General features: G+C 41.1%; 1 protein-coding gene across 4 annotated transcripts in view; it reads left to right on the forward strand.

The window, feature by feature from the left end:
* The window catches only part of PCYT1A (phosphate cytidylyltransferase 1A, choline), a 49,507-nt gene extending 38,278 nt beyond the window's left edge, over positions 1-11,229 (forward strand). For all 4 annotated transcript variants that reach the window (XM_055316000.1, XM_055315999.1, XM_055316003.1 and 1 more), the window contains exons 5-9: positions 1,039-1,190; positions 3,406-3,484; positions 4,330-4,472; positions 5,904-6,092; positions 6,965-11,229. In XM_055316000.1, coding sequence (XP_055171975.1) covers positions 1,039-1,190; positions 3,406-3,484; positions 4,330-4,472; positions 5,904-6,092; positions 6,965-7,171 — 770 coding nt within the window. In that variant the 3' untranslated portion in view covers positions 7,172-11,229. The remainder of the gene's footprint in view (positions 1-1,038; positions 1,191-3,405; positions 3,485-4,329; positions 4,473-5,903; positions 6,093-6,964) is intronic.
* Positions 11,230-12,489: the final 1,260 nt, after the last annotated feature.

The following is a 12,489-nucleotide window of genomic DNA, read 5'->3' on the forward strand; positions in this document are numbered from 1 at the left end:
TCCATGCAGGAAGCCCAATGTGGGACTCGATCCCGGAACCCCGGGATCACACCCTGAGTCAAAAGCAGATGCTCAACTGCTGAGTCACCCAAGCATCCCCTTATTTTGGTTTTTAAATAAGAGATATAGAATAGCCTCTCTAAAACATGAAGTATATGAAGCTCCAAGCTCTTTGATATGAGATGTCCAGTTTTTATCTGTGTTTTTAGCTGTTTCTATTGCCTACTTAAGAACAGCATTTATTCTAGATTTCAGTTTATCATTTTTTTTTCTTTTTTAAAAATTTTTGTTTATTTATTCCTGAGAGAGAGAGGCAGAGACATAGGCAGAGGGAGAAGCAGGCTCCCTACGGGGAGCCTGATGTGGGACTCAATCCCAGGACCCTGGGATTATGACCTGAGCAAAAGGCAGATACTCAACCACTGAGCCACCCAGGCACCCTATCTTTTTTTTTTTTTTTAAGATTTTATTTATTTATCTGAGAGAGAGAGGGGTAGGGGTGAAAGAAGCAGAAAGAGAGAGAGAGGGACAAGCAGACTCTGTGCTGAGCCTGGAGTCTGACTCGGGGCTCAGTTCCAGGACCCTGAGATCATGACCCAAGCTGAAACCAAGAGTTAGATGCTCAACTGACTGAGCCACCTAGGCATCCTTCAGTTTATCATTTTGAATTAACTGAAGTACAGAAGTCTGTTAAGCAAATGTGATGTGGTCCAGTATAGTCTTAGGAAAATATAATAAAACATTTTTAAAAACTTAAGTGATGCAGAAATTCACAACAGGTTAATTTCAAAGGGACCTTAGTCCCTTGTTGTATCCTCTCCTCTCCAAAGTGTGAACATACTATTTAGTGAATATTGTTCCTGAAAGTGTATCTTGGATTAGGAAAAGCATTGTTACCCCAGACTGAGCTATATCCAGAAAATCCTTCTCTAGGTGGGGTGATTGGTTACAGTTCTAGGAAATGGGAGAGATTGGTGACTAAGGAATGGTTAAGCAAAGGGGACTTGGACTTAGAACTTTATGATGTGGTGAACTCAGTTTGCAGTGATGAGCTTACACACAACTTCAAAGGCTTCACGGTGATGAATGAAAATGAGCGCTATGATGCAGTGCAGCACTGCCGCTACGTGGATGAGGTGGTGAGGAACGCCCCCTGGACCCTGACGCCGGAGTTCCTGGCTGAACACCGGGTAAGACGCTGAGCATGCATTCCCATCCCTGTTCTGGAACCCCCCAGCTCTCACGACTTCTGGGACTTGGAGTACTTTTCTGCTAGCCTTATTTTATTTCTGCCTTCTATGTACATTTCATATAGAAGAGATGACAGTGATATGACGACTACTGATATTCATACTACTAATGACATTTATATCCCTAACATTTATATGGGATTTGGTGGTTTATAAGCACATTTCCATACACTATATTTCATTTGCTCCCCAAAACAATCTTATTGGGTAGCTATTATTTCTAGTTTACATATGAGAACAGAGCCAGAGAAACCAAATAACCTGATCCAGGATACATTCTAGCAAGGCTAGAAACTGAACTCTTCAGGTAAGTGATTTTTATACCCCCACACTGTGGATGTGTCCATCCTCCTAACATACCAGTCCTTTAGGATATGCAGAGCCTCAGTTATGCTCTCAAGGAAATAAGACATAAACACAGACTTTTCTTGTATTGACTGAAATCTAGTTTTAGGGCTTTGATTTTGGGCTAGAAGCTGTGTGGGATCAGAAACCAAGAGGTTTCGGGCAGCCCGGGTGGCTCAGAGGTTTAGCGCCACCTTCAGCCCAGGGCGTGATCCTGGAGACCAGGGATCGGGTCCCACTTCCGGCTCCCTGCATGGAGCCTGCGTCTTCCTCTTCTTGTGTCTCTGCCTCTCTCCCTCTCTCTCTGTCTCTCAGGAATGAATGAATGAATGAATGAATGAATGAATGAATAAATAAATGAATAAATAAATAAATAAAATAAAATAAATCTTAAAAAAAAGAAAAGAAAAAGAAACTGGGAGGTTTCTCATTTTTACTCACTGAGCTACAATTGTAAAACAAAACCCCTCACCTCCTTTTAATTTTCATGTGTTAAAGAAACAGGTTTCCTATAAAAAGCAGGTATAAAAGGTGAGGATTTATTAGGTCAGGTCCAAGGCCCTGCTCCCAAGGTTGAAGAACCAGCAAGCAAGCATATTGTCAGTTCTCAGGAGGAGTGTGTGGAATGTTAAAGGTGAGTTGTTCAATGAGGCAGAAAGAACAAAAGTAGCCAAAGTGCTTCAAAAGCAATATTTGGGGGTAGACCTGAAGCTAGAGGATATTTGTTAAGACCATATCAATACATGGCAGCCAGTGGTACCAAAAGTGATAAGATTATTCTCAGCAACGCAGCCAGACCGGCCCAGGCACAAGAGGTTAAAGGAAGTTTTAACTTCCCTTTTCTCCTTGTTAGCAGTGTATCCTCAACCAGTATTCTTATTTGCCCACCATTGTTATTTTCACTTTGTTGCCTATCAATCCCTGACAGATTGTTCATAGGTAATCAGGGTATTAGCCAAGAGTCTCTGACACAGTCCTGATTGGCATCCTTCAGAGTACAGTGGCTTCTGGGAATTGGATATAGTCATGTTAGCAATTACATTAATGAAAGGAATATAGCCTACTCAGGAATGACTAAGTAAGGTTAGCATATCTCTCTGAAAGATTCTTGATCCCAGTGCTATTGATCTCTTCTTACTGTTGCAAAAGGTATTGACAGTAGTCAAATGATAGAGCCCAAGACCTGAAGGTCTTTTATGGCTTTGAGTTTTACATTCCTCAGGAGTATAGATGTTTCTATTCTATTTAAAGAGCTCCTGGTTGCTATTTTTATATTTCCGCTCATCTCATGGACTGAGAGAGAAACCAGCTAAGGAAGAAGTGACCACCTCTTTTGCCTATTTTTAGAAACCCTTATTTAACCAATCCTTTTAGACCCAGGAGGATGGGGTGATTTCCTTTCTTCTTTCCTCAGCTCTGGCTCAGGAACTAACTAACTAACTAACTAACTAACTAACTAACTAACTAACTAACACACCAGCAAATCTTTCAGTCATTTACTACAGCATGGTGACTGGTGTGCAGTGTGAGGGTAGCACGTCTAGTAGACCAGGAAAATTAACTAAAAAAAGAAACTAGTGAACTTCATATTTATGAGTGATAATTAGATTAGGTGGCTTGTGAATGAATCACAGAATTTATGAAGGAAAGCAAAGAGAGATTTAAAAAAAAAAAAAAAAAAGATCCATTTGAGGCCTGGCATCTCCTTGTCCTTTGTCTGGGTCTGGGAGAGTTTTTTCTGGGGGGAATATTTACTTATTCTTTCTGATGGCAGTGATCTTGGGTTTTAAATGATGTTTCCTTATTTCAGATTGATTTTGTAGCCCATGATGACATCCCTTATTCTTCTGCTGGGAGTGATGATGTTTATAAGCATATCAAGGAAGCAGGTGAGTAAGCTGATGTACATCCTCACTTTACGGAGTCTCAGGGGCAGCGACAGAGATTCAACAACATCGCTATGTTATAGAGGAAAATGTATACCTTAGAAATTCAACATCTACTTTCAGTTGCATATCGGATAAGAGGTTTAGGTGAGCATAGTACTGACATCCATCAATTCTCAGTCTAAACACCTAATTTTGATATCTCTTTTAATTTTTTTTAAAGATTTTATTTATTTATTCATGAGAGGCACACACACACACACAGAGGCAGGGACACAGGCAGAGGGAGAAGCAGGCTCCATGCAAGGATGGATGTGGGACTCGATGCTGGGTCTCCAGGATCACACCCTGAGCTGCAGGCGGCACTAAACCGCTGCGCCACCAGGGCTGCCCTATCTCTTAATTTTAGGAAACTCTCCCTAGGCCCGTATTTTTCTTAATAATGGGACCATATAGCTCCTCCCTTCCTTATTCCTAGTCTTTGATTCAGTCCTCCTCCTGTATGTCAGTATCTCCAAACTTCACTTAGTAATAGAAGATTATTTTTATTTATTTATTTATTTTTTAATTTTTATTTATTTATGATAGTCACAGAGAGAGAGAGAGAGAGGGGCAGAGACACAGGCAGAGGGAGAAGCAGGCTCCATGCACCGGGAGCCCGATGTGGGTTTCGATCCCGGGTCTCCAGGATCGCACCCTAGGCCAAAGGCAGGCGCCAAACCGCTGCGCCACCCAGGGATCCCAGAAGATTATTTTTTGAGGAAAAGAATGTTGCTCCCAGTTTCCATCTAGTCCTACTGCCTGAGTTAACCAGAATGTCACAGTTTTTGTATATGTTCTTGGATTAGGCATGTTTGCTCCAACACAGAGGACAGAAGGTATCTCTACATCAGACATTATCACCCGAATCGTCCGGGACTATGATGTGTATGCCAGACGGAACCTACAGAGGGGCTACACGGCAAAGGAACTCAATGTCAGCTTTATAAATGTGAGTTCCAACTTCATCCCAGACTTCCCTGGTCCTATAGGACACATGTTTGCTTCCCAATTCATCCAAGCTAAAGTTGCTTTTCAGTCTGCTGTAATTATCACTTCCAAAATTCAGTGAATGCCTCTTTGCTGATTACACTGTGCTAAGCTCTTTACAAAGAATAAAACAGAGGCATGCATTCTCTGCCTTTATGGTCTAGTATCAACACATTGATATAAAGACACACACCCAATTATATAAGAATATGTTAGTTACATAGTACAGTGTTTATGTCAAATATATTTAAAACAGCAGTTCCTGACCATTTTGTTTTTTGTTTTTTTTTTAATTGGATGGTCTTTGGAAAATCTAATGAAAGCTATAGATCCTGCCCCTGGGTAGATAGTGACACATTTTACATGCAATTTCTCAGGGCATGTGGACCTACGTTTTAAAATTTGATTTATAAAAGCAAAGTCTATATTAGCTTAAGATTGCATTTTAGAAACAAACTGCTATACATTTTGTATATAAATTGTATCTTAATAAAGTTGATTTTAAAAGAAGAAAGCTGTTCATTATATCTCCTACATAAGTGGTTTACCGTATTCCCTTACCTGCTGCCAGTTCTGTGAATTATGAATAGGTGAAATGATTTCATCTAAATATGATTTATCTTTGTAGATAAACCCTAGCTCTTGTTAACGACCTACTACGAAATCTTTTTCAGGTGTTTAGAAATACCAAACCTATTTCCTTCCCCCTTTATGATCTAGAAATTGTGTGTGAAAATACTTTTCCTTTGGCTAAACATCTTCCCCATCCCCATAGAGTTCATACCATTTTCTCTTCTGTTTAGAGAAGTTTGTAGGACCAAAAAGCATCATCCTCATTTTGCAAATGAGCAAACAGACCTCCAAATATTAAAAAATAAAACAAATAGCTCTTCTAAAGTCATAGAGTAAGCCAATGATAGAGGGAAAACAATCCAGTACAATAGACAAATTAAGTAAAAGATCTGCTACTTCAACCTATTATAGCTCTCTTATTCTTGGCAAATACTGTGCAGTAATCCTGTGGCTCTTTATACATCTTCATCTAGAATGGGGTTTGGGTTATGTTGAGCATGTTTATGTTTCAAGTGTATGTTTTGTCTTTAAAAAATCTGACTTCATTTGGCTATATGCCCATCGGTTACTGAGCCTGCTTTATGTATTTAGTTCAGTTTGGGCTTCCACAATGTTCAAATTATCACACTTTTGTGTAAGATGACCATCCAGAGTATATTTAATCTGTTATTATGCTAGAGAAACAAGGGATAGATTAGGGTGAAGTGAAAGTCTAATGATAGGAAGTCTAGTGTCAATAGAGTGCCAAAACGTTTTTTTCTCCTCTCTTTGGAATGGAGGTCAGAGTATTATTTCTCAAAACAATTAATTCTTTACTTAGGAGAAGAAATATCACCTGCAGGAGCGGGTTGACAAAGTAAAGAAGAAAGTGAAAGACGTGGAGGAAAAGTCAAAAGAATTTGTTCAGAAGGTTGAGGAAAAAAGCATTGATCTCATTCAGAAATGGGAGGAGAAATCCCGAGAATTCATTGGAAGTTTCCTGGAAATGTTTGGTCCAGAAGGAGCACTGGTATGTTCTTTCCTATTGGACAATTTAGGGAAGGAATTTCAGGAGAATTTAGGGAAATTCTCATGCTGTGGGAAGAATTATAGCATTGTAGAAAAGGACATCAACACTAAGAAGTTACCTAATCTGTTCCTTATACTGGGCAGAACTATATTTCAACTACCCCCAAAAAGTTGTTTAAAGTCTTTACAGAAAGAGGTTACACATTCTCCTAAATAATTTTGCCAGCTCTTGTCAACTTCCAAGTCTGATGGTAAGCAAGTAACCTTGCCCAGCTTGCTTCTGTATTATAGCTCTAATTAAAGGAAAAGAAAGAACAAAGAACAGTAAAGAGAAAGCTGCTTCCACTATAAACAGCTGCTGCAGAGCTGCTGGGTGAGGTGAGAGTTCTGTCCTTGAGAAGTGACAACAAACCAAATAGAAGGTGAAGTGTAGTTAGTTAGCAAGTTAGTCCTAAGATATCAGGGAGAATCTAACTGTGAAAGAGTCTGATACCAGAATAGATTATTCAGGGAGAATATTGAATTTCCTTTTCAGAAAGCTCTAGAACTAGGATAGGTACCCTTTTGTCTGAGTTAGTTTTTTGATTTTTGCCTGGAGCCTGGACTGCAGACCAAGTAGCCATTTAAGAATTCCTTTGACATAGAAGTTGAGAATTGGGTGACCGTGGATAGTATGTGGGAACCCTTAGATAAGTAGTATAGTGCTGCTTTAGGGATGAAATTGCTTAAAATTATAGATATGTCCCTCCCGTATCTATCTGATCACTTTTGACGTTGCACAGGGCACTTGTGAAAATTTGAAGTATCAGACCTCCAGTGATGATTTAGTAGGATCCTTAGGTTTCTTCTAATTCTTCTTTTTGGTTTCCCCAGAAACATATGCTGAAAGAGGGGAAAGGCCGGATGCTGCAGGCCATCAGTCCAAAGCAGAGCCCCAGCAGCAGCCCCACGCGAGAACGCTCCCCCTCCCCATCTTTCCGATGGCCCTTCTCTGGCAAGACTTCCCCACCTTCCTCCCCAGCAAACCTCTCCAGGCACAAGGCTGCAGCCTATGATATCAGTGAGGATGAAGAAGACTAAGTTTTCATCCCTCTTTTCCCCTCCCCTCCCTCTGTCCCATCACCTTCGGAAGATCTCTGTTGAATTTCAAATTGTGATCCCAACACTAAACCTAAGGACAGCTACAAAGGAAAGAAAGTTGGGGCAAGAGGACCTAGGATGGGATCAGACAACCCATCCTCCAAGAGGCATCACCCATCCACACCAAGAAGGAGGCTGACTACACCTCAGAAACCTGTTTTGCATCCATATGCCCTCCCTACAGACTTTGCTTTACTGTTTATGTTCATGTGATCTTGACAGGGAAATTGTAATTTTATTAATTTTTTAAAAATTAGTCTTTCAAATGTTGTAAGTAGAACTAATTTTTTGCCCCTGAGGAGTGGGCAGAAGGACGTGGTGTATTACCCAGAGGCCTTTTCTTCTTGATACACTATAGTGTTTGCCTTCTGTTCTGAGGCAAAGTGGCTTGCCAAGCCCTTCAGGCAATGAGCCATGCTGATGAGTGATTTCAGGGGGAGGGGAAATAGCATAATTTTGGTGTCCTTAAAAAAAAAAAACGAAAAGCTGAGTAAACTCAGTCACGAATCCCCTAGATGTACTGCTGGCCCATGTGTCCATGTGGCTATGAGAAGGAGATCTGAGCCTAACTTTTCTTACTCCCTGAGGAGTTTCTTGTTGGACCCAATGGGGTCCATGGAAGACACTGATGGGGATGGAACCAGACCACATGGCATCAGCTGCGGTTTTCTGCTGTGTTCATCTTCTCAGAAAACTCTGTTGCCCAGTTATTTGGGAGCTCTTGTCAATCTCTTTCCTATAGTCTACCTTTGAAGGAAGGAACACTTTCAGGTTTATTGTGATTGGGGAGGAGAGTGGGACGATACTCAATCCTATACAGGGTCAGGTTAGATTAATTTTCCCATTTGGGAGTAAGTCCCTGGCCCTGCAATTTCAATGCTTATTACCTAGCTTTCTACAGAGGATGCTTTGTAAATGTCTGCAGTTTGGATATGATCTGTTAATCCATGTTGCTCAAAGCCATGTTGAATATTTAGATTTGCACAGAATTTAAACACAAAATTATAAGGAAACACCTCCCTTTCCAAAGCCTTATCTTGAACTCTGTCCCTCTCAAGAATGTTTTTGACTAGAACTAGTGCTCCAGGTCACGTTTCTTTTCCTCTGAGAGTTGCAGCTGACAGGGACGTCCCTCTGCTGCCGCTGAGCAGGCCACAAAGCATGGGTTCACATACAAGAGTACGGCAGGTTCTCTTGCTTTCCCGCTTGTGCCTACTGGTTATGGTCCCACTTCCCCTGTTAGGTTGCCCAGGGGGATTCTTCACATCAGAAATACTAAGCTTCACACTTGGCAGTTGATCGTGAGCTCATTTTAAGCCTCTGGCATCCTGCAGCTACATGACCGAGCAGACTATCTTCAATAATCTTGTAGCTATGTTCAGGGGAAAATTGCTTATGTCCAGGCCCCACCCTGTCACTCATAAATACCCCTTGTGGGGGTGGAGTTTTGGTGTTTTCAGCTAAGAAAACCACATTTTATCTTTTTTTGCCCCTCTGCTAGAGCTGTGAGCATCTCATAGCCTCCTCCCTAAATACTCTGGTAAAACCTGCTCTTCTGCCTGAGGATCAGAGGCACTGCCTGCCTGCACAGCAGGATTACCTACTTTCCTGAAACTCTGATCACCCAGAGAGTAGAGAGACATAGGAGAGGGAAATCTCTAGTTGTCATGGTGGCTTAGGAAACTACATTTCTGATTCTTCGTATGAAGTGCTATCTTTGCTATCAAATCTGATTTAGTTTACACGAGCTTTGGCTTGGAATCCTTTTTTGGGAACAGTTTAAATCACTGTTTTCCTACATTTTTTTTAAGATTTTATTTTATTTATTCATAGAGACAGAGAGAGAGAGAGAGAGGCAGAGACAGACAGGGAGAAGCAGGCACCACACAGAGAGCCTGACGTGGGACTCGATCCCGGGTCTCCAGGATCACGCCCTGGGCTGCAGGCGGCGCTAAACCGCTGTGCCACCGGGGCTGCCCTGTTTTCCTACATTAACCAGCTTCATAGGATCACATACTTTAACTTCTCTGCTTCAGTCTTCCCTCTTTGGGAATTCTGCGTATTTCTGCTTTATTCTCCCTCGTACAGAAAGGTGAGGAAGTCATCACTGAAGCTCACCTACCTGTTCCCTCAAAGAACATATTAGCCAAGTGTATTTGGCAGGGGAGATGCTCAGAATGTGGTTTTCCTCCCTGCACGTCACTCCTCTCAAGTCTACTGTCTGGGACTGCTGCCCCGCTCTGTCCGTGGGTTACTTTTGGCATTCGCTGCTCTTGGAGTATAACCGCTGTGTTGATCAGCTCTGTGAGACTGCCCGGCCCGCATGTGCACATGTTCTTGGAAAGCCCTCTCACCCCTTGTGGTGAACCTCTCTGGCCTCACGCTCCTCTAACACTAGTGCATCTTCAAATAATTTTGACTTCAAGCTGTCAAACTTTAATGGTGTGGCACATGCGCTACTTTGGGATAAATGTGATCTTAGGTGCTAGCCAAGGATAGGTGGAGGGAGGAAGCTGTTGGGATAATGCATTATTTGATCATTTGTGCCTAATTAAATGAAGTTAGTGGTTTGCCTACCATGACCATGCCTGTGATCTGTAAATCTTCTAATATTAATTTTAATATTAACTGTTAATACTGATTTCTAATATTACTATTAATTAGCTATTTCCCTGAATCCCCCACACAAAGCAATAGGCCAAATGTAGCAGAGATGGGGGAGCCTTAAACACTGGTTGGCTTCAGAGCTCAGTTTGCAAGACAGAAAAATGGAGACAGGCACTGCAGCTGGCACTGAAGAAGTGCCACTTCAGTTACCTTGAGATGGCTGGGCAGAAAGTTTGCTCTTCTCTTATACTAACTAGTAACACTAATGAATAGAGATTGAAACTTTAGAGGAGTAGAGACAGATTGTCTGCTGCAGCTGTCTCTGGTAGCCAGCGCCAAAGACCGTTATTTCGCTGAGGCTTGAGGAAGAAGGTTGGAGATATGAGGAGGTTGAAGATCCTAAATAAGAAAAAATATGAAGGAGGTCAAGAGAACTTATTGACATTTTCTGATTGCTGATAACCCAGCACCTGTTTAGATTTTTCTTAGTTTACTTGGGATCACACAACTGGTCAGGCGGCCTCGGGATGTTCCCTCTGTGATGGTTCTTCACAGTGTTTTTGTGTCCCTGGGTTATCTTGATTTGTGTAGCTTTTGTTATTCTGAGCTCATTGTCTTTTTTACCATTTCAGATCTCCTGTCTAAAATCCTTCCAAATCAATTCTATTTTGCTGCTTTTCTTTAATTCCCTAAAAGCCATACATAGTGTCTACATTTTCTGTCAGCTCACACTTTCACCAGAAGTGGAACTAATACAGGTAGGAAAAAAAGCTCCCTTAACAATGTTTTTAACTAATGGTGATTTTTTTTAAGCTTACCAATATAAGTATTTTTAAAGGTTGTATTTTTCAAAGTCATACGATGATTGTTCTTGTTTTCGCTCATAGAATAGATTGTTGTGGAATAAAGAGTGGTCCCTAGCTTCTATTTTTCCAATTAAGTAGAACATGTTCTTGGGATTATACTATTAAATGTTAATTTTCTTTAAAAGAAAGAAGAAAGATTTTCTGTCTGCCAAAGTTTTACGTTAATACTCAGATTGGGGTAGAAAACAAAAAAGTGCTAGGTTTAACACTAGGATGACTCAGGTTGTGTTCCTCTAGGTTTAAAAAGGGGTTTCCCACCCTTCTTAGGGGGGCACTGACTGTTTTAAACACAGAGACTTGATTGGTTGGGTGGTTTTTTGTATTGATTATCCTGAAAAAAAAAAGCTGTTGGGAAGAAACGCTGGCCTTGGTGTGAATGTTAGCCCCACCCCCAGTGCCAGCATCCACAGGGCGTTTTCCTCAATCGGTGTTCAGTATATTGTTTTACATGTGAGTGTTATTAATTGGTTCAGTTATTTTGGCCTTTGTCATTTAGCCAAATAAAGGCAAAGTGGTTTTACCTAATGTTCCATTTCCTGTGTTTCTGACCTGGTATACATGTGTATATGTTTTATGTATTTGGGGCCTTTACCTATACTCTCAGTTCCTTTGCTTTTGCATCCTAATTTATCTTCTTCAAAACTATTCCATGACCATATTATCGGGAATCCTTTTTTTTTTAATGATTTTATTTATTCATAGAGACACAGAGAGAGAATGAGAGGCAGACACAGGCAGAGGGAGAAGCAGGCTCCATGCAGGGACTCTCCATGCAGAGACGTGGGACTCGATCCAGGGTCTCCAGGATCACACCCTGGGCTGCAGGCGGCGCTAAACCGCTGCGCTGCCGGGGCTGCCCTATCAGGGAAATCCTTTTGCAGCTTTGCACAGAAGGCTCAAAAAGCCATCATCCCTCAAAGGGAAGCTGATCTAGATCTATGAGGTGTAATGTCATCAGTGCCCTAATGACACATCTGTAAGGGAAAGAATACCTTCCATCTGTTCTTCAAAAGTCTGCTTTCTTTTGAGACTTTAGGTTTGTACTACTTTTACCTGGTTAAGTTGGCTTTTTGTTTTTTTGGATTTTTTTAGTTGACACACTATTTACATTAGTTTCTGGAGTACAACTTAGTGATTTGACAAGTTTATACGTTGTGCTATGTTCACCACAAGTATAGCTACCAACTGTCCCATTGCACTGCTATTACAATATAATACACTATAGTCCTTTTTTTTTTTTAGGATTTTATTTATTTGAGAGAGAGGGAATATGCATATATGCGTAGGGAGAGGGAGTAGTGTTAAGCAGACTTTGCACTTAGCATGGAGCCCGATGTAGGGCTCTGTCTCATGACCCTGAGATTGTGACCTGAGCCAAACTCAAGAGTCAGATGTTAAACTGACTGAGCCACCCAGGTGCCCCTCATTGACTGTATTCCTTATACTCTATTCTTATGACTAATTCATTCCACAGCTGGAGGCCTGAATCTCCTACTCCTCTTCACCCATTTTGCCCAGCTCCCTACCCCCTCCCTTCTGGCAACCATCAACTCTCTGTATTTAGAGTTCTGATTCTGCTTTTTGTTTGTTTACTCATTTTCTATTAGATTCCATTTATGAGTGGCATCATAGTATTTGTCTATCTCAGGCTGACTCATTTCACTTAGTATAATATCCCCCCAGGTCTATCCACGTTGTCTCAAATGGCACAATCTCATCATTTTTCATGACTATGTAATATTCCATTATATATATATACACATATATATATACATATATATATAT

Source organism: Nyctereutes procyonoides, unplaced genomic scaffold, assembly GCF_905146905.1.
Source record: "Nyctereutes procyonoides isolate TBG_1078 unplaced genomic scaffold, NYPRO_anot_genome, whole genome shotgun sequence".
Lineage (NCBI taxonomy): Eukaryota > Metazoa > Chordata > Mammalia > Carnivora > Canidae > Nyctereutes > Nyctereutes procyonoides.